Source organism: Lagenorhynchus albirostris, chromosome 9, assembly GCF_949774975.1.
Source record: "Lagenorhynchus albirostris chromosome 9, mLagAlb1.1, whole genome shotgun sequence".
NCBI classification, from domain to species: domain Eukaryota; kingdom Metazoa; phylum Chordata; class Mammalia; order Artiodactyla; family Delphinidae; genus Lagenorhynchus; species Lagenorhynchus albirostris.
The window spans coordinates 71,233,889-71,255,216 of record NC_083103.1 but is presented as its reverse complement, the minus strand read 5'-3'; the positions used below and the strand labels follow the sequence as shown (position 1 = coordinate 71,255,216).

At 37.2% G+C, this 21,328-nt stretch overlaps 1 protein-coding gene across 1 annotated transcript in view; it reads left to right on the top strand.

The window, feature by feature from the left end:
- The window catches only part of MTMR2 (myotubularin related protein 2), a 102,399-nt gene that overhangs the window by 33,669 nt on the left and 47,402 nt on the right, over window positions 1-21,328 (top strand). Inside the window, exon 2 of the mRNA XM_060160260.1 lies at window positions 2,405-2,510. Coding sequence (XP_060016243.1) covers window positions 2,405-2,510 — 106 coding nt within the window. The remainder of the gene's footprint in view (window positions 1-2,404; window positions 2,511-21,328) is intronic.

The window sequence follows — 21,328 nt, the reverse complement described above, 5'->3', positions numbered from 1 at the left end:
AAAACCTGAAATAGCTAAAGCAATCTTGAGCACAAAGAACAAAGCTGGAGGCATCATACTTCCTAACTTCAAACTGTATTACAAAACTATAGTTATCAAAACAATATGGTACCAGCATAAGAAAATAGACGCATAGACATTAGAACAGAATAGAGAGCCCAGAAATAGAACCACACATGTATACAGTCAACTTGCCTTTGAAAGAGCACCAGGAATGCACAGTGGGGAAATGATAGACTCTTCAATTAATGGTGTTGGTGAAAATGGATATCCACATACAAAAGGATGAAATTGGACTCTTGTATTACATCACACACAAAAATCAACACAAAATGGATTAAACATTTAAAAGTAAGACCTGAATCTCTAACATTCCTAGAGGAAAACATAGGGAAAAAGCTCTTTGGTGTTGGTCTTGAGAATGGTTTCTGGGATTTGACACCAATAGTGCAGGCAAAAGCAAAATTAAACTATTGGGACTACATCAAAAACAAAAAGTTTCCCTATAACAAAAAATAAAATGAAAAAGTGACCTACCGAGTGAGAGAAAATGTTTTCAAATCCTATCTGAAGAGGGAAAAAGTGGACATACTGATCAAAAGGGATAAATTTTCAGTTATAAATTAAGTTCTGGGTACCTAATATATAGCACGGTGACTATAGTTAGTAATACAGTATTGTATACTTGAAACTGCCAAGACAGTAGATCTCAAATTCTCTCACCAGAAAAAGAAAGGTAACTGTGTGAGGTGATGGATGTTTCAGTTAGCTTAATTGTGGTGATCATTTCACAATGTATACATATGTCAAAACATGTTGTACACCTAAAATACATACAATTTTTAGTAATCAAACCTCAATAAAGCTGAAAAAAACAATAAAAAAATGAACTGACAGTTTTTTGAGGAGAGAGGATTTTCACATTGTAAAAATAGTTTAGTAATCATTATACACAGGTTTATGATGGACAAATTTTAAAACAAAAATATGATTCTTAAATATCACAACCTCAAGGTGGATTATTCCATCAGAATCTAATGAAGAAGTTTTGACTTTTCATGTGAGGGAGACTTTTAATATGTTGGGAATGAAACTTCAGGAAAATATATTTATCAGAACTTTAAGTTTCAATTCAAAGTATCTGAGATTTTTCTTCCTTAAATAATTAAAATTTTTTTTTAGTTTGTGGTATAGGTATATTGTCACTGTATTTTTGGCCGCAGGGCATGTGGGATCTCAGTTCCCTGACCAGGGATTGAACCCATGGCCTCTGCGGTGGAAATGCGGAGTCTTAACCACTGGACCGCCAGGGAAGTCCTGTATTTTTGAATTTAAGAAACATAATACATGTTAACTGTATACACAGGCACTGAAGTCGATTTTAAGGAAAATAAAGACACGGTCCTCCCTCTTGGGGTATTTAAATTTTAGTTGGTGAAACTAAATTTACATACCTGAGCTCAGTAAACAGTAAAAGGCAGTATGTGATCAGGTATCAAAAGTTCTATAAGAATTTAAGAATAAAAGTAACCCTAGAGTGTGATTACTTATTGTAAAGGAAGAAGTGGATATTTAAGACAGGCTTCTTAAAAATATAAAATTTGGTTTGGTGGAAAGGTACAAGGTACAAAGACAGGCTCATCTTTCCATCTTCTGCTCTTCTGCTCATCCAGCACTGTCGAACTATTTGTAGTTTCTCAAGTGTTCTGTGCTCTTTGATAATTCTACACTTCTGTAGTGTTTTTTGTTTGTTTTTGGAATTCCCTTACTTGTTTGTCAGCCTGACAATTTCCTATCGTTCGACTCAGTTCAGATGTCACCTCCTCTGTGATGTCTTCCCTGAACTTTCCTGGGTAGAGTTAGGTGCTTTCTTTTCTTTTCTCCAAGTTCGTAATCATAGTCCTTCTTTCTCTTTCTCTTTCTCTCTCTCTCTGCCCTCACCCCACCCCATGTGTGTGTGTGTGTGTATGTAGTTATAGAGTTATCACATTGCACCATTATCTACTTGTCTGTCTCTTTCACAAGCTTGTGAGCTTTATGAACATGAGGGTTTTGCCATATTTATCTCCAAATCATAGTGCCTGGTGTAATGGTTTTGCACATTAGCCTGATCATTGGGTGAATAAATGAATGGTTGGATAAAAAGAAAGAATTAACCTGGAGTGTATTCATGAGTACTGGGGAAGCTTGTCCAGAGGGAATGTGGATGGTAATAATACTTAGCCCTATTCTTACCAATGGAGCTTGCAATTTATCAGTATTTGGAGATAAGATTGAATAGGCAAAGTAGGACTGGTTGGCAGTGGAAGTTTTAAGAAATAATAGAGTTACAGTTAATAAAATTTCTGAAATTGGTTTTTAACATGCCAATTTTTCAAACACACTGTGCTTTTGTATCTTGTAGTGCTTCCACTTCTCATTCAGAGAATTCAGTGCATACAAAATCAGCTTCTGTTGTATCATCGGATTCCATATCAACTTCTGCAGAGAACTTTTCTCCTGATTTGAGGGTACGTATACTGTTTCTAAGTTCTAGTGAAGTATTTTCTGTTAGCTGTTTGTGGCCACACTATCAATATAACCTTTAACTAATTAAGAAGGAGACACTGATGGAAGTCTCAAAGACCTGAGTCTTTATGTAATATCCCAGAACAGGCCATTCTTCTTTATTTGTAAAAGAAAAATGTATAATTCATCTCTGGGTTTGATATCTTTAAGATAATTAATGAATTTTTTTGTGATATGAAAGATTTTCATGAATACTCCCATAATGCTTTACTCCCAATAATAGCTAATATTTTTTGAGTACTTACCATGTGCCAAGTATTGTTCTAAGTGCTCTAATGAAATATCTCTTGTAATACTTTTAGCAATTCTGTGAGGTAGAAATTATTATTACTACCATTCTACAGATGACAGTAACTCAGAGAGAGATTAAATAACGTGTCCAGGGTCTCATAGCCAATAAATTTAATTGTCAGTATTACAGCTCATGTAGTCCAGTTCTGGAGCTAAATCACTTAAATATTTGCTATAGTTGCTACATACCTCATTATAGTATGTAGGTATTCCTCTATTTATTAAAGGTCTTGTTGCTATGAAATTAACCATATCAGTGATATCCTGTAGCACTTTGTACATTTTTGGATTCATCTGCTTTTCTACTGCTGCTTGTCTATGAATGTTGGGGAAAATGAATTTCATATGTAGTGATAACCTTTAAACCTTACCTCAAAATCTTTTTATTCTGATCAAGTGACTGCCTTCTCAGTGGTTATACTTTCACAATTTTAACTAAAACATTGTTTTCATTAATGAAGTCATTTGCTGTTGAGAATGTATCTTTGTCATGTATTTCATTTTCAAAACCAGAATCTAACAAATGTAAGAAGACAGGTTAGAAGCTTGTGTAAAGGTTTCTGCATATTTGCCATTATTTCTTGTGAAATGTCATAAAATACTAAATTGGGTATAGCAGGACTTTACACATTGCTACAAATGATAAACATTTATCTTTATAATCTGAATATATGTTGTGCTGGTTAAAAAGGCCTCATAATATCATTAGCTGTTATCTTGAAGCACAGCATACATTTAGGGCAGGGTTTATCATTAATAATAGTGGATATAAGTCTACTGTTGCTTTTCATTAATTTATTACTATTTAAAAATACATATTTGGTATATGTATCTAACCTTGGTTTAGTCATTATATTAATAGCATAAAATAAGACTTGATAGTAGGCCTCTTGATAATTTTGAAATTTTTTGGCCTACTTCTGGTCAGATTTTATTAGTTAAAAAATCATCGTTTTTAACTTCTTGTGACTGATAAAGAACTCATATTAGGAATGGGAGAAATGTCGCTTTTATTTTTAGCCTGTGCTTCTATTATTAATATTATATTTTACCTGCTGTTTCTTGCCTAAAATATGTTAAACCATGTGTGTATACTTGTGAGTGTCAGCTTAGTTTTAAACTACTTAACTAGGCACGGTGTGAATTGTCAGCTTCTCTGTGTGCAGACCCCCTTTATTTCCTCAGGATGTCATGTATACCATAATAAGAGTGACTGGCTTACATTGGGACAAAATAAGGATCATAATGTTAATCTGCAGGTTAAATATTATAATTTATTTCTTATTTTTATTAGATAATTTTTTTTTTTGCATTACACGGGCCTCTCACTGTTGTGGCCTCTCCCGTTGCGGAGCACAGGCTCTGGACGTGCAGGCTTAGCGGCCATGGCTCACGGGCCCAGCCGCTCCGCGGCATGTGGGATCTTCCCGGACCGGGGCACGAACCCGTGTTGCCTGCATTGGCAGGCGGACTCTCAACCATTGCGCCACCAGGGAAGCCCTAGATAAATTTTTAATTTTAGAACAGGTTTAGATTTACAGAAAAATTGCAAAGATACTACAGAGTTCCCAGATACTTGACATCCAGTTTCCCCTATTATTAATATCTTACATTAGTATGGTACGTTTCTCAAAATTAATGAACCAATGTTGATGCATTATTATTAACTAAAATCAATGCTTTATTCACATATCCTTAGTTTTTACCTAATGTCCTTCTTTTTGTTCCATGGTCCATCCGGGATACCACACTGCATTTAGTAGTCATGTCTCCTTAGGCACGGCACCTCTTGGCTGTGACAGGTTTTGCTTTCTTTCTTTGTTTTTCATGACCCTGTTAGTTTTGAAGAGCACTGGTCAGATACTTTGTAGAATGTCTGCTGTTTTACCCATTATTAGACTGGGATTATGTCTTTTGGGGAAGAAGACCACAGAGGTGAAGAGCCATTTTCCTCATATCATATCAAAGGTACATACTATCAACATGATTTGTCACTGTTAATGTTAACATTAATCACTTGGTTGAGGTAGTGTTAGGTTCTTTCACTATAAAATACTCTTTTTTCCCCTTCTTATCCTTATACTATACTCTTTGAAAGGAAGTAACTATGCACAGTCCATGCTTAAGGAGCCCAGACTCTACCTTGTTAGAGTGGAACACCTTTTATTTCTTTTGCATGAGAGATTTGTCTCTTCTCCCTCATTTATTGATTTATGCAATCATTTATTTATATCAGTATAAACTCATGGATATTTATTTTATATATTACAGTCCAGTACTACTTTGTTGCTCAAATTGTTCCAGCTCCAGATTGGGATTTCTTTCAGTCAGATCTTGTGTCCCTTTGACATACTCCCATCATTATGGTGTTTTGCTGTTGTTGTTGATTGTTTTGTTCGTTGTTTGTTTATCAGCTCTTCCTTACTTTCTGTCACTGCAAGATACTCCAAGCTCATCTTGATACTTCCTGCCCCAGTCCTAGAATCATCATCCATTTCTCAGGGAGCCAGATTTCTTTTATTGGAGAATGGTATTAGAAACCAGGATCTGGGCACTACGTGCGCCCTCCCTTCCTTCCTTCCTCTCTCCCTCCTTTCCCCAAAAAAGGTAACAAAGTACTTTTATTCTCCTTCTGAAGCAAAAGATCATTTGCATACATCCTATTTGGAGATAATGAGTCTGGTGATCATATATGTAAGTTTGTCTGGAGTAGTCTTATTTTATGCTGTTGTCCCTTCAGGTTTTACATTAGACACAAAAATATCCTGAATTATTGACTCTCTTAGCACTAGGATACTAAGGGAATCTGTTAAATTTATACATCAGGTCCATGACTTCAGGAATTGTCCCCATTAGTGCCTTGTCAATTCAGCATCTTTCACAACTTCGTGGGGCCCTCAGATAATTTTTTTTTTTTTTTTTTGCGATACGCGGGCCTCTCACTGTTGTGGCCTCTCCCGTTGCGGAGCACAGGCCCCGGATGTGCAGGCTCAGCAGCCGTGGCTCACGGGCGCAGCTGCTCCGCTGCACGTGGGATCCTCCCGGACCGGGGCACGAACCCGTGTCCTCTGCATCGGCAGGTGGACTCTCTACTGCGCCACCAGGGAAGCCCAACTCAGATAATTTTTAATAGACAAATGAAGAGACAATTGTTAAATGTTAAATTAAGGAGAAGATGGTTTCGGGCAACCAAAGGTTAACCGTACTTTCCACAGTAGAGTGCCTGAAAGGACAGAGAAAAAAGAAAAAACTAATATGCTTAGGCTGACTGTTTTCCTGTTTCCTCATTTTAAAAGATATCCTTGATTATTAGATATAATCTTTACCTTAATCACAGTCTTTTTTTCAGTTGTGGAAGGGAAATGAAGGAGTAACATTTAATATCATTTTAAAAATGCACCCTGATTTCAAATGTATGTGTAGGGTGGAGGAAAAACATACTTCTAATAATTGAAAAAAGTGTAGTGTGCTACCTGGATAAATATTTATACATGCCTTATCTCATTTAACTTTCACAACAATCCTGTGAGACAGATATCACTACCCCGTTTGACAAAGAGCAACCTGATATTCAGAAGAGCTGAATTAAATCATGTGCTTAAAGGCACACAGCTGGGTGTTGCCCTTGTATTGATATTTGGTCTCAGATTGGTCATATTCCTGTACAGCACATTATCGAGAGAGACTATTCTCCCATGATTTTGTTGCTAAGTTTTTTCAAATGTGAAGTGCAATTTTCTTAATTAAAAAGAATAACTTTAACACATTTTTGAGGTAGAAATAGCAATTTTCAATATCCCTTAATAAGTGAGAATTGCTTTTCTAATTAATCATAAAAGATGGTTTTTCTAATAATATCTGATCTCTCCCCCTTCTCAATTTTGTTAGTTGATGATATTTTGCTTTTATTATGTATACCTTTAGTGGCTATAAAATGGTAGTGTTCTAGTAAATTATAGGTGCAACTAACTGCAGACAGCTATGTTGTTCTTTGACCATGGTTTGGCTCTATTTATGAGATGAGGGGCTTGGTATGGTAGTTTGAACATCATCATTCACAGACGATTTGAAATTGGTTAACCTCTAGGCTTTGAGTTCTCCACATAGCCTCATATTTATCTCTGCCCTGAGCCTCAACATTTTAGAAGCTCTGTTAGTAACAACTTTTTTTTGTTTGTTTTTGCGGTACGCGGGTCTCTCACTGTTGTGGCCTCTCCCGTTGTGGAGCACAGGCTCCGGACGCGCAGGCTCAGCGGCCATGGCTCACGGGTCAGCCGCTCCGCGGCATTGTGGGATTTTCCCGGACCGGGGCACGAACCCGTGTCCCCTGCATCGGCGGTGCGGACTTTCAACCACTGCGCCACCAGGGAAGCCCCAGTAACAACTTTTAAATAGAAGTGTAAAGAACATAATGCATTGAAAAGCTAATCCTGCTTCATTAAAAATATTAAATTGAATTGTATAGGTTTTCTGCTGCAGGCACCATGAAGTGACACTTTCCTGAAAGGTTAGTGTTGTAGTGGAGTAACAGCTGTGAAAGCATCTGTTATGAATTTCTTAGTCAAGCAAGATTCTTTGCTCCTACATCAGTAAAGCAGAATGGAAAATTAGTGGGGGTAGTGGACTATTCTAGATATCTTGAACTCATATTTACTCAGGTGGAATTCTACTTGTGGTACTTTTTCACCCTGTGAGCCTTGTTTGTTGTGGAAAAAGTCATATACAGATTTAATCCAGTAGATGTATTTCTAAAAAGTTGAGCACAAACTTAGGCTTGATAAATTGAATCCTCAGTAACATTAGGGTTTTCTCTTTGCTTCATTTGTTCTTCACTTGGTAGTGCAGCCTATTTAATTTCATTTAAAAAACTTAAAATCCTTTCGTATAGAATTTTTAATAAATTATTTTAAAATAAATTTGCAATTTTTAAAATCAGACTTTCTTTAATAAGAACGTATTTTTAAAGTTTGACAGTAGAATTAAGAACCTAGGGAATTTGTGTTTGGTTGATTTATTTGCTCACTGAAGACTAAAATCCCATGAAATACAGGATTTTAAAATTCAGATGCACAACTCTATTTATTTATAAATAGTATAAATTTTAATTAGTATTTATACTATTTAATAGTATAAATAGTAATTAGTATAGCATTGGGCTTTAAGCGAAGTATGTTCCTTAAATGGTGGTGATTAAAAGATAAGGTAGAAGTCAGGCTACGCAGTACCCCCTTTCCTTTGTTGATGCCTGTGATATGGCACTTACACGGATGTTTGTCTACAATTCAAAATCAAATATTAAAATGAAATTGTATTCTTTTTTTTTTTTTTGTGGTATGTGGGCTTCTCACTGTTGTGGCCTCTCCTGTTGCGGAGCACAGGCTCCGGACCCGCAGGCTCAACAGCCATGGCTCATGGGCCCAGCTGCTCCGCGGCATGTGGGATCTTCCCAGACCAGGGCACGAACCCGTGTCCCCTGCATCGGCAGGCAGACTCTCAACCACTGCGCCACCAGGGAAGCCCCTATTCTTTGTTTTTTAGCTCTATTTTAGAAGGCCTATTTGATCTCAGAATATATATATATATTTATATTTATATAGTTTATGTATACATAAGTATATATGAGATAAAAGTTAATAATATTTTGGGTTTTGTTCTTAACCATCTGCCCTTGAAATATTTAATGGGCTTAAATCAAGCAAGTGTGATTGTCCTTTCAAAATTTGTTATATTCATATTTCTTTATGAACCAAAGTTCAGAGATAATTGGATTATTTCTTATCTAGAGTGTGTACATGAATGTAATATTGACATATTCTGTAAGTATGCAAATCTAGTTGGAATGAGTTTAAGGCTCATAGAGTAGATGTTAGGTAAACAGAGAACAGTGTCTATTATATATAGTTATTTAAATAGCCAGAGCAAAACTGATTGAAGTTAGCACTTATTATGATTAATACCACCACCCCTCATACCAACATCAACTCTTGAGAGCCTAGGAATTGAAAAGAACATCTTAGCAAAATAAAGGATATCCACCAAAACTCCACAGTAAGGCTCATACTTAATGGGAAGATGTTAGAAGCGTTTCCTTTAAACTTAGAAACCTGATGATGATTTCTATCACCACTTTTATTCAACATTATGCTAGGAGTCCTAGCCAGTAAAATAGGAAAAGAATAAATAATATAAGAAATGAAAGGAAGAAACAAAACTTTTATTATTTATGAATGATTGTATATACAGAAGACTTAAGAAAAATCTATATGTACAGTGGAAAAGGAGGTAGCAAATCCATGATTATTATATGTTAGGTACTATGACAAAGGTATACCTTGGGAGCAGAAAGGGCAGAACATTCTAAAGCAGTTTACATTATAAGTAAATAAAGTACTACTACATTTAAACATACTTAAAGAAAAAACTTGGAGGGCATTTACAAAAACAAGAATTTAAAGAAAAATAAACGTTCTGGAAAGAAAAAGAGAATATACTATAAGATATATACAGATAAGATATATCTGTTGTCCTGTCTTGTATCCTTAGAACTCCATATTTGGAATGTGGAAACAGGAAAAGTGTTTTGACTAATCAGTTGAAGAGAATGAGAAATACAAAGTTACTTTCTCTTTTAGCAGAATGTCATATCTTTTGAAAAATGCTCATTTCCCCTTTACTTTCCATTGTTAACAGTCCCCTAGTTCTTATATCTGATAGGCTTGTGTTTGTCTGATGCAGCTAATGCACTACCATAAGGCTAATCTTCCTCTGACATCACTTCCATATGTGATACCCTGTTTAAAAATTCTTCAAGGGGATCCCCGTTTCTTACAGTAGTGAGTTCAGACTTCTAAGCCTTGTGTTCAGGGTTCTGTGTGTTTGATCCCATCACAACTATCACACTGTATCTCTAACTGTCCCCAAGTGTAATCCCACCCCGATAGATAGGGATTCTTCTTTTAGTCCCTTACACAATATGTGCTCATTCACACTTCCATTCATGATCACTCACTCACACATCTGGAATGTACTTCTCTTCTTCAGTGAAACAAATCATGGTCAGCCCGTTTATCATAGACTCAGTCCCATCTCTGATCCTTCTAGCTTATTATGATCTTTTTTTTTCTGATGGGAGATATTTAGATAAAAATCAGAGCGAGAACAATGTTGAAAAAGCTTTGAAGAAATTATATGAGGAAAATTTGGAAGAGAGACAGTCACTAATTCAATTCCTTCATCACACTTGGAAATGTTCACAGTTGTCTCATTTCCATGCTTAATAGAGAAATGACTTCAGACCACACCCTCATGATTTCCATTTTACTGAAACTTTTCTCTCAAAAATTACCTGACTCATATTTGTAAAATTTTGTATGTTTTATAATAACCTTGAGAGTTTTTTTTATTATAAAAGTAATACAGTGTACTAATTTGTGGGAAATAGAAATAGGATTAAGGAAAAAATAAAAATCACCAGTGCCTCTACTACTGTCACCATTACTCTTAGTATTTGGTACACAAAAGAATCTTCCTTAAAAGTTTTATGTAGAACTTTTACGGTTACAAGATTGGGTATCAGAATAAAAGCTCTTCAACTCTACTCACCACAAGTTCATGATGTCAGCAGTTGGCTAAGCTATAGTAAGTAGGGTCTTAGATGCTATACTGTTGAGTAGTCTATAGCATGTTTATTGGGTTTGTAATTATTTTGATGTGATTTGCAGATTATATTGCAGGTATTATTAACCCCTTTAAGGCTTAAAAGAATAAAAGCTCTGAATTAACTCTGTTAAGAGTTTTAATAAAAAGAGCCAAATAATTATAATAGAAACATATATAGAGATTATTAAAAAATTAGAATGTATGGAAAAATTGATAAACATAAAAGTATATTTAATATAGTCATGATGCAACAGGAATAATAGTGACTATATTCAGTTGATAGTAAGGAGATAAAGAAAGTGTTTGTGCCTAAAGTATATTTAATTAGGTAGAACACTTATTAACATGATCCTGATACTGGAGTAGAGAATGTTTCACACTTCAAAGCTAAGCATAGTAAAAGTGCTGCTGATATAACTTCCTTTACAAGACAGAGAGGGTTCCACATAATTATCTTTATATATGCGGAAAAGGCATTTAATAAAGAGTATTTGACCAAATTTAACCTGTTTCAGGTTTTTAGAACTTTTAATTAGAAGGGAATAGGTAAATACTTCTTAAGCATTGTGCCTAATATTAAAACATTAGAAGTAGTCCCATTAAAGAACAAGACAGGGTACCTACTATCATGCCTGTGTTATTTAGCATTCTTTATAAGTAATGTCTGATGCAGTTAGATTAGAGAAATATAGTCTGACCCCTGAATCCACAGGTTCCTTATCAGCAGATTCAACTAACTGCGGATTGAAAATATTTGGGGAAATAAATTCCAGAATTTTCAAAAAACAGAACTTGAATTTGCCGTTCACCGGCAACTATTTACATAGCACTTACATTTTATTAGAATTTTTTTCAGTAATGTAGAATTGATTTAAAGTATGTGGGAGAATTTGCGTAAGTTATATGCAAATATTACGCCATTTTATAAAAGGGCCTTGAGGATCCTCAGATTTTGGTATCCAGTGGGGGTCCTGGAACCAATCCCTTGTGGATACCAAGGGACAACTGTACATTGGAGGCATATTACTGAAAAGGAGCATTCATTTTACCTGGAAGTTAAGAAAATCAAATGAAAATTATTAGAAACAAAAGACTAATCAGGTGACTGCTTACAAAAAGAAGCTTGGAAGTCATCTGTCCTAACAAACAAGTAAAAAGCCAAAAAGTTGAAATTTAACTCTTCTTAGATCCATCAGAGAATTGAGATCACAGGACAAATGGCCGTCTCCCAAATTAGAGAGACAGGCAGAACAGAAACCCGTCAGCAGAAACTGTCTCTGGAACCAGTAAGGGGCAGGACAACTTAAACGGTAATTGACAAATTGCTGGCGGATCAGCGTGGACAAGACTGAGAGTTAAATACTCAAGGGGGTCCCAGTCTTAGGGGGGCCTTCATAGTTTTGTGAGTTTTACCTATAGGAGCCCTACCAGGTTCTCACAGTGAAGACTGAGAAAAATCTCTTTTGCTTCTGGCAGAGGGAGGGGAAAAGCAGCTATTTTGAAAATGTCCAGAACATTCTGTTCTTCTTAACAAGGCCTGCCCTCAAAAGAAACTGTTTTACTAGCCCAGCCTATGGGCTTTGTGAGAGCCTAACTGAACTGGGGGAAGGGAAATACCCAATTCCAGCCTCCTCTAACCTTCCCCATGGGAGAAGAGAAATACAAACTTCAGCACCCTCTAGCCAACCTGTCCTGTCTGGGGGTGGGAGGGGTGGAGGGACAAAGAAGCACTTGTAAACATCACACTGCAGGGGCACAAGCTCATTAAAAGACAGAGGACTATGGGATTCAGTCATAGGACTATAGAACATTTCCCCTCCCACCTCCTCACCTCACTATGACATCATTAGGGGCCTGTTTATCTCAGTTCTTTTTACGTGGCGCATCATGTCCAACTTTCAGCAAAACATTACAAGGCATACTAAAAGCCAAAATTGATATGTAAGGATCAACAGCTTTCTATTATAAAAATACTTATAAATATCAGGAAGGGAAAGGTCCTATTTATAATAACAATTAAAAATATAAAATATCCAGGAATAAACTTAAGATATAGGAAGAAACTATATGAAGAAACTTTAAAACTCTGCTGAGTAATATAAAAGAATACTTAAATAAATGGAAAGTCATACCTTGTTTTTTTGATAGAAAGGCTCAATATTGTTCAGATTTTAATTCTTGCTTATTTTGTAAATAATATGGTTAAGACTTGACAAGCTGATTCTCAAATTTGTAATGACAAAAGTCTGGAAACAATAGAAATGTTTTTTGCTTAGGGGGATGGTTAAATAAATTATGTGTTTACAATTGTATACTATGTAGTATTTGGAAAGAAAAAATGGATTTTCATATGTGGATATGAAAATATGTTCAAGATAGATTAAAAAATTCAGGACAGAAGAGTGTGTTTAAGTTTCCATTTGCTGGGAATTGTTGGGGGAGGTCTAGAAGAAGCCACGGATACATAAAGAGGGGTATTAATTAGAGGCAGGTAGAATGAAAACAGGGAGATATGTTTGGAGGCTGTTTGTACAATTCCAAGTAAAAATTGATAAAGGGCATGCACTAGGGTAATGACAATGCAGAGTAAAGGACAGGTTTGAAAAAATATTTATGTGGACGTAATGTGTTTAAGCTGCCTGAGTATTGCAGATTGGGGGAGAGAGGAGTCAAAGATGATGACTCTAGGTTTCAAACCTGGTGACAATTTATGGGTTCACTTCTTTTCTATCGGACTGCCCCTCCTTTGTGTACTTGCTGTTCCTCTCTCCTCAGCTAAACAAGGTGACCGTAATATGTCCTTCATCACTTGCTCACCCCCAAACTCCCTACTCCTGTCTTCCTTATGCTCTTTCTTTCTCATAACTTCAGCTATCGTCACTTTATGGGTGACTCCCATATCTTTACCTCTGGTTGTGATCTCTTTCTCAGCCTCTGATCCATCATATCACTTGCTTGCTGTACAGTTACAGTAGGATGCTATTATGTCATGGTCATAGTCTTAGTTCAGTCATACATCTGTTCAAGTTCATCTGCTGTTGTGAGGTATATGTCACCTTGGAAAAGTTGCTTAACTTCTCTAAGGGTCAATTACCCCATTTAGAAATGGGAATAAAACCACTACTTCTCTTTCAAGGTATTATAAGCAGTAAATGAGTAATGATCTTCTAAAAGCAGTGCATTAACCAGGTCAGGTCATGATGATGTCTTCTGTGTATGAGGTAAAATGAAAGTAATGAGATAATATTTTATCTACCTACCTATCTACTTCCGTTTGCTTTTGGCAGAAATTGATATAAGCCATCCTTTACTGGGAAGAAGTGTTCTTTATCACAGGATTATATCATTCTAACTTTTTGGTTTTAAAAGACTCCTTTCTTTTATGAAATGATATTGGTCGTAGATGGTAGTTTTTTTTTTAAATTTTTTAAAATTTATTTATTTTTGGCTGCGTTGGGTCTTCGTTGCTGTGCGCGGGCTTTCTCTAGTTGCGGCGCGTGGGCTTCTTATTGTGGTGGCTTCTCTTGTTGCGGAGCATGGGCTCTAGGTGCACTGGCTTCAGTAGTTGTGGCACGTGGGCTCAGTAGTCGTGGCTTGTGGGCTCTAGAGCAGAGCGCAGGCTCAGTAGTTGTGGCACGTGGGCTTAGTTGCTCTGCGGTATGTGGGATCTTCCCGGCCCAGGGCTTGAACCCGTGTCCCCTGAATTGGCAGGCGGATTCTTAACCACTGCGCCATCAGGGAAGTCCCAATGGTAGTTGTTTTTGTGGTTATTTTAATGTCCTAAGTTATTTTTTTTAAAATAGTTGCAGCCCTATGTTTTTTTTTTGTTTTGTTTTTTGTTTTTGCGGTATACGGGCCTCTCACTGTTGTGGCCTCTCCCGTTGCAGAGCACACGCTCCAGATGTGCAGGCTCAACGGCCATGGCTCATGGGCCCAGCCGCTCCGCGGCATGTGGGATCTTCCTGGACCGGGGCACGAACCCGTTTCCCCTGCATCAGCAGGAGTCTCAACCACTGTGCCACCAGGGAAGCCCTGCAGCCCTATGTTATTCCCCTCCTCAACCTCCACAGTTTCTCCTATTTACATCCTATTTACATATTAGTATGGTGCATTTGTTATAATTGATGAACCGATATTGACACATAATAATATTAATTAAAATCTGTAGTTTACATTAGGGTTCAGTCTTTGTGTGGTACATTCTACGGGTTTTGACAAATGTATAATGACATGTTTCCATCATTACTGTATCATACAAAGTAGTTTAACTACCCTAAAAGCACTCTTTAATCCACCTATTTGTCTCCCCTCCTTCTCCCTGAACCCCTGACTACCGCTGATCTTTTTACTGTCTCCATAGTTTTGCTTTTCCAGAATGTCATATAGTTGGAATCATCTAATACATAGCCAGATTGGCTTCTTTTACTTAGCAGTATGCCTTTGAGATTCCTCCATATCTTTTTGTGGCTTGATAGCTCATTTCTTCTTATCACTAAATATTATTCCTTTGTATTGATGTACCACAGTTTGTTTATCCATTCACTCACTGAAGGACTTTTCTATTGCTTCCAAGTTTTGGCAGTTATGAACACCTTGCATTTTAAGATTTAAACTTGAAAATTTTTCTTGATATTAGGTGTGTTATTCCTAGGGCTGCTGTAACAGAATATACAAACTGAGTGGCTTAAAACAACAAAAATTTATTCTCTCACAGTTCTGGAGTATGTAATAAGAAATATATATATATATCTCTTCATCCTTAAGTCTTGGTCAGAGCTCCTAAAACTTTTGTCATTTTCTAAGTGATAAGAGCCATAGGAGCATCTTTTGTTATAATATTTAGTTTTTGTCTCTGTTTCCAGAGTGATAAAAGTAAAAGCATCTTTTGTTATTCATAACACACCCCTTTGGATCACACCTGAGTTTATATTAATGAATGACTTTTGGAAAGCCCCTAAGGATGGGGCCTGGTTGTCAGGAGAATCCACCTTTGATTAGGTTTGGAACTTTCAGCCCCTCCCATCTCTGGGGAGGGGAGAGGGGCTGGAGGTTTAGTTAATCACTAATGGCCAGTAATTCAATCAATCATGTCTAAGTAGTGAAGCCTCCATAAAAATACCCTTATCCATAAAAATACCCTTACTGAAGGGGTTTAAAGAGCTTCCAGACTGGTGAACACTTTGAGGTTCTGGGAGAGTAATAGGCCCAGACAGGGCATGGAAATTCCACACAGCCTCATACCCCATTCCTTGCCATATGTAGGTCTTCCATCTGGTTGTTTCTGAGTTCTGTCCTTCATAATAAACTGGCGAATGTAGGTAAGGTGTTTCCCTGAGTTTTGTGAACCATTTTAGCAAATTATTGAACCCAAGGAGGGGTTGTGGGAACCCTTGATTTATGAACGATTGGTCAGAAGTACAGTTGGCAACCTGAGACTTGAGATTAGTGCTTGAAGTAGGGGGCAGTCTTGTGGGACTAAGCCCTTACAATGTGAAGTCTGCACTAACCATGGGTGGTAGTGTAGTAACTGAATTATAGGGCACCCAGTTGGTATCCGCTGAGAATTGGAGAATTACTTGGTATGGAAAAAAACACACATCTGGTGTCAGAAGTGTTGAGAGTAGAGGATTGAAAAACAGTGATTTTTGTTTCTTTCTCACAATCTAAAATCAAGGTGTTGAGAGGGTTGGTTACTTCTGAGGGTTCAGAGGAAGAATCTGTTTGATACCTCTTTTCTTGCTGCCGGGGAGGACCAACGATCCTTGGTGTTCCATCCATTGGAACATCCATCACTCCAATCTCTGCCTCCATCTTCATATGGCATTATCCTGGTATCTCTGTGTCTTCTAGGGATGTCTTCTTATATGGACAACAGTCATATTGGATTAGGGGTCCACCCTATCCAGTATATCCTCATTTAACTAATTACATCTGCATTGACTCTGTTTCCAAATAAGGTCATGTTCCAAGGTGCTGTCAGTTAGTACCTCAACCTGTGTTTATTGAGGGGCACAGTTCAACCCATAGCATGAAGTGATGCTTTCCAGACTGTTCCTCTGTAGATACTCGCCCTTTTTTTGTTGTTGTTCAATCATTGATGGTGATGTAATATTATCCATATCTTACTAATTGTGGTTTCAGCTGAAAACCAGTGTCCTTGGCAGTGTTATAAAAAGAACAGGCTTCCTTGTGCTTGAATTTAGATGTACTTTCAAATACGTAACCAGTAAGATCCATCCCAGACGCCAGTCTGTGCCTCTTCAGAGTTTGGTTTGTATGATTCATTTGCATACTTTGTGGTTTGTCAGTGAAGTATAAAAATAGAATAAAGTGAAATTGATGTAAAATAATTTTCTTTAATAGAATTATCCAATGAAGAGTAAGTTCATTTTTTTCTTCCCAGTTCTAGTACATAAAGAAGCTGTGAGAGATAGTGTATAACTTCTACAGACTCATTTTTCCCTTTCAGGTGATTATAATTTAGTGTTTTGCAGATTTCAGAAAAATTCTTTCCTATCTTTCTGTCATCTGACATTCCATGTGAAAACTGACCCATAAACTTGCCAACTTCCAGATCATCATTATAGACAAGGTTTCTGAATTTCCTTTATAGTAATTTCCTGATCAGAGAGAAGGAGAGAAATGGAGGTAGGTTAGAGTTGCATGGAAAGTTACTGAGCATTTCGAAAACAGTTTGATAAAGAGGGCATGGAAGAAAATGGGGGAAAAAAAAACATGGTTGGGAGAGAGCAAAACTGAATTATGTTTTAGGAATAATAAATTATACATTTCAATCTGTGTGTTTTTTTCCACCAGTAAGATTTTAATGTGATCAATACACTTTTCTTGATAGTTAAGAAAAGGATTAAATATTGTATTAGGTGCTAGTAAAGAGCAGATTTTATATAATCTTATCTATTGATATAGCCAGAGCTCTTGAGGCAGGCCAGCATCTAATGCATCTGATAGTAACAGAATGGATAGCCACTTAGTAACGTGACTTTGGTCCAGTATGAGAAAGTGTTTTATGTATTCCAGGGGGTTTCTTCTGGGGGGAACTTCTCTCTTCCTCTCATATCTGAGGGTTATATAACTTTTTCTCTGCTGAAGACAGTTCCATGTGAATGCTGACAAACTTAATGAATCTGTCTGGCTTTGCTGTCTTAGTTTCTCTACTCTCATTTTAGGAAGGTAGGACCCTGGTGTTTCTGAGTTGACCTCTTGTTTTGACCTTAACTCCTTTCTTTGTTTAATCTGCATTTCTTTTTTCGTTACTGACATATCTGAAATGCAATTCTCTTCAAGGAAAAAGCAGCCTGTATTACTCAATAATTGCTTGTATTTTTTTTTTTTTATAAACCTAGGGTCAAATTTGATCACTTCTTCCAACAACTATTTCATATGCATCTTTATTTCTCCTACCACAGACTAATCCAGGATTTTGATATTTCTGTCCTAGATTATTATCCTTTCATCTTTATCATATACAGTTTTGTGCATCTTTATGACCATGCCGTTTACCTCTATCAGAAACCTGCAGTGGTTTTCCTTAACACGACTGATCAAGTTTAAAATCCTTACTCTCCCCACTCCCCCCATATTTTATTATAAACATTTCCAAACACACTATTGAATTGTATCAATTCTCTGTATATTCAATATTAACCCCTTATCAGATATATGATTTGCAAATATTTTCTCCCATTTGGTAGGTTGTCTTTTTTTGTTGTTGATGGTTTCCTTTGTTGTGCAGAAGCTTTTTAGTTTGATATAGTCCCACTTGTTTATTTTTGCTTTGTTTGCCTTTGCTTTTGGTGTCAAATCCAAAAAATCATTGCCAAGACTGATGTCAAGGAGCTTATCCTTTATATTTTCTTCTAGGAATTTTATGCTTTCAGGTCTTACATTCAAGTCTTTAATTCCTTTTGAGTTGATTCTTGTGAATGGTATAAGATAGGAGTCTATTTTCACTCTTTTGCATTTGGCTGTCCAGTTTTCCCAGCACTATTTGTTAAAGAGACTGTCCTTTCCCCATTACATATCCTTGGCAATTTTGTTGTAAATTAATTGACCATAGATGAGTGGGTTTATTTCTGTGCTCTCTATTCTGTTCCATTGATCTATGTGTATTTTTAATGCCAGTACCACACTGTTTGACTACTATAGCTTTGTAATATAGTTTGAAATCAGGAAGTATGCCTCCAGCTGTGTTCTTTCTCAAGATTTCTTTGGCTATTCAAGATCTTTTGTGGTTTCATACAAATTTTAGGGTTTTTTTTGTATTTCTGTTGAAAAATGCCAGTGGAATTTTGATAGGGATTGCTTTGAACTTTCTATGTTTTTAGTGTTAAAATTTACCTCTTTTTATATTGTGTATTCATGCAGAAATTATACTGGCTCTAGTTATTTTTAATAGTCTTTTCCTTTAAACTATATAATGTTGAAAGTTATGTGGTTAACACACCATCCTGTTACAGAATTAGAATTTTCTGAACCTCACTGTATATTTACCTTTATCAGTGAATTGTATATTTTCATGTTACTATTAGTGTCTTTTCATTTCAGCTTGAAGAATTCCTTTCAGCATTTTTTGTAAGGTAGATCTAGTGGTGATAATTTTATATGGCTGATCTAGCTTTTATTCATCTGGAAATGTCTTCATTTCTGAAGGATACCTTTGTTGGATAGAGTATTCTTAGCTGGCAATTTTTTCCTTTCAGCACTTTGAATATATCATTCATTCCACTCTCTCCTGGCCTGAAAGGTTTCTGCTCAGAAATCTGCTGATAGCCTAATGGGGGGTTCCTTTGTAGTTTACAATCTTTATCTTACGGCTCTTAGGATTTTCTCTGTCTTTGATTTTTTTTTTTTTTTTTTTGCGGTATGCGGCCCTCTCACTGTTGTGACCCCTCCCGTTGTGGAGCACAGGCTCCAGACGCGCAGGCTCAGCAGCCATGGCTCACGGGCCCAGCCGCTCTGCGGCATGTGGGATCTTCCCGGACCGGGGCACGAACCCGTGTCCCCTGCATCGACAGGCGGACTCTCAACCACTGCGCCACCAGGGAAGCCCTGTCTTTGATTTTTGACAGTTTGAGTATAATGTGTCTTGGAGAAAATAATTTTGAATTGAAACAATGAGGGATCTATTAGCTTTATGAACTTCAGTGTCCAACGTTCTCCCCAGGTTTGGGAAGTTTTCAGCCATTATTTTTTTTTACCCCTTTCTTTTCTCTTCTCCTTCTGGAACTCCAATGATTCTGCTATTGATTCTTTTGATAGTGTTCCATAGATCATGTAGGCCCTCTTTATTCTTTTTCATTCTTTCTTTTTTGTTCTCCTCTGACTGGGTTATTTCAGAGTTCCTATCCTCTAACTCATGGATTCTTATCTTCTGACTGTTCTGTTCTGTTGTTGATGCTTTCTTTTGCATTCTTCATTTCATTCGTTGAATGCTTCAGCTCCAGAATTCATGTTTGGTTCTTTTAATGATTTCTGTCTCTGTTTATTTCTCATTTTGATCATGTATTGTTTTCCAGATTTTGTTAAATTGTCTCTTTATTTTCTTGTAGGTCATTGAGTTTCCTCAAATGTCTATTTTGAATTCTTTACTGGATAAATCACAGATCTCTGTGTCTTTGCCTTCAGTTACTGGGGGATAATTGTGATCTTTTGGTAATGTCACAGTTCCTTTATTCTTCATGTTCCTTGTAGTTTTACATTGCTGTTTTGGCATTTGAAGTAAGTTGCTCCCTCCAATCTTTACTAGCTGAGAGATACTTTTTGTTGATCCTACTTGTGTTCTGGGGCTTTCTGTGACCTTGTATGGGTACATCAGCTCCACACTTCTTGCTCCCTCTGGTGGCAGAACTGTTAAGCTTGTATGTCTTTAAATCTTACTGTGACCCAGGCTGGCTGTTGGTTAATCTCTCTTTCATTTTCCAGAGGGTGGTGCTACAGCTCAAGATTGTGGTTTCTCTCTTTCCCATAGACCCTGGCTTGTTTTCTGTGTACACTCCCTGTCTACCTGAGCTTACTCTCACTGTTGTTGCCCTTGGAAATGTGAACAAGGAGCTGGCTGCAGAGTGGGGACGGTCTGGATGTGGCCTTTGGGGAATTGGGAGTTCTGGTGGGTCAGATTAGGGGATCTTTGGATGAAGTTTTTCCAGTGACTCATGGTGGCCTTCCTCCTGGAGTCTAGAATGCAGAGAACCACATCCATTTAATGCCCTCTGGTATTCTTACCTGCCTCTTCCCTGAACTCCTCCCTTCCCCCAGTCACGGAGCTCTTGCTTTAATAATACTCTGAGGCTGTGGGAGAGAGGTGGGTTTCTTTAGCAGTGTCCCCACAGCTGGGAAAGCTGTGTGCTCACTCACTGTTTTCCCTTTTCCCCAGAGGGATTCCAAACCTTTTTCTCCAGGCTGTGCCACCTTGGGGGGAGGGGTGATACTGGCAAAGGTCCTCTTACCCTAATGGGTACAAACTTGTTATTTTTTTGTTGTTGTTCCCACTGGAGTGCTGGAACTTCTTTAGAAACCTGAACTTCCATAAAGCCTTTCTCATCTGTGGGTATTTGCTCATGTCATTGTTTTCCAGGTACCGCAGTTAAGAGGGGTTGGAGTCAGTTCACAGGCTCCTGCTGGTCCTACAGCCTGTATCAGGTTCTGTCTGCTTTTTACACGATGCAGTGGTGGGGGAGACTCCTTCTAGGTCCCTCGGCATATGGTGCTGGATCCCATAGCTCCCATGGGGACACTTTTGTTCATGGATAGATACCAAATTTTAGATGTTAAAGGACAATGAAAATGAGGG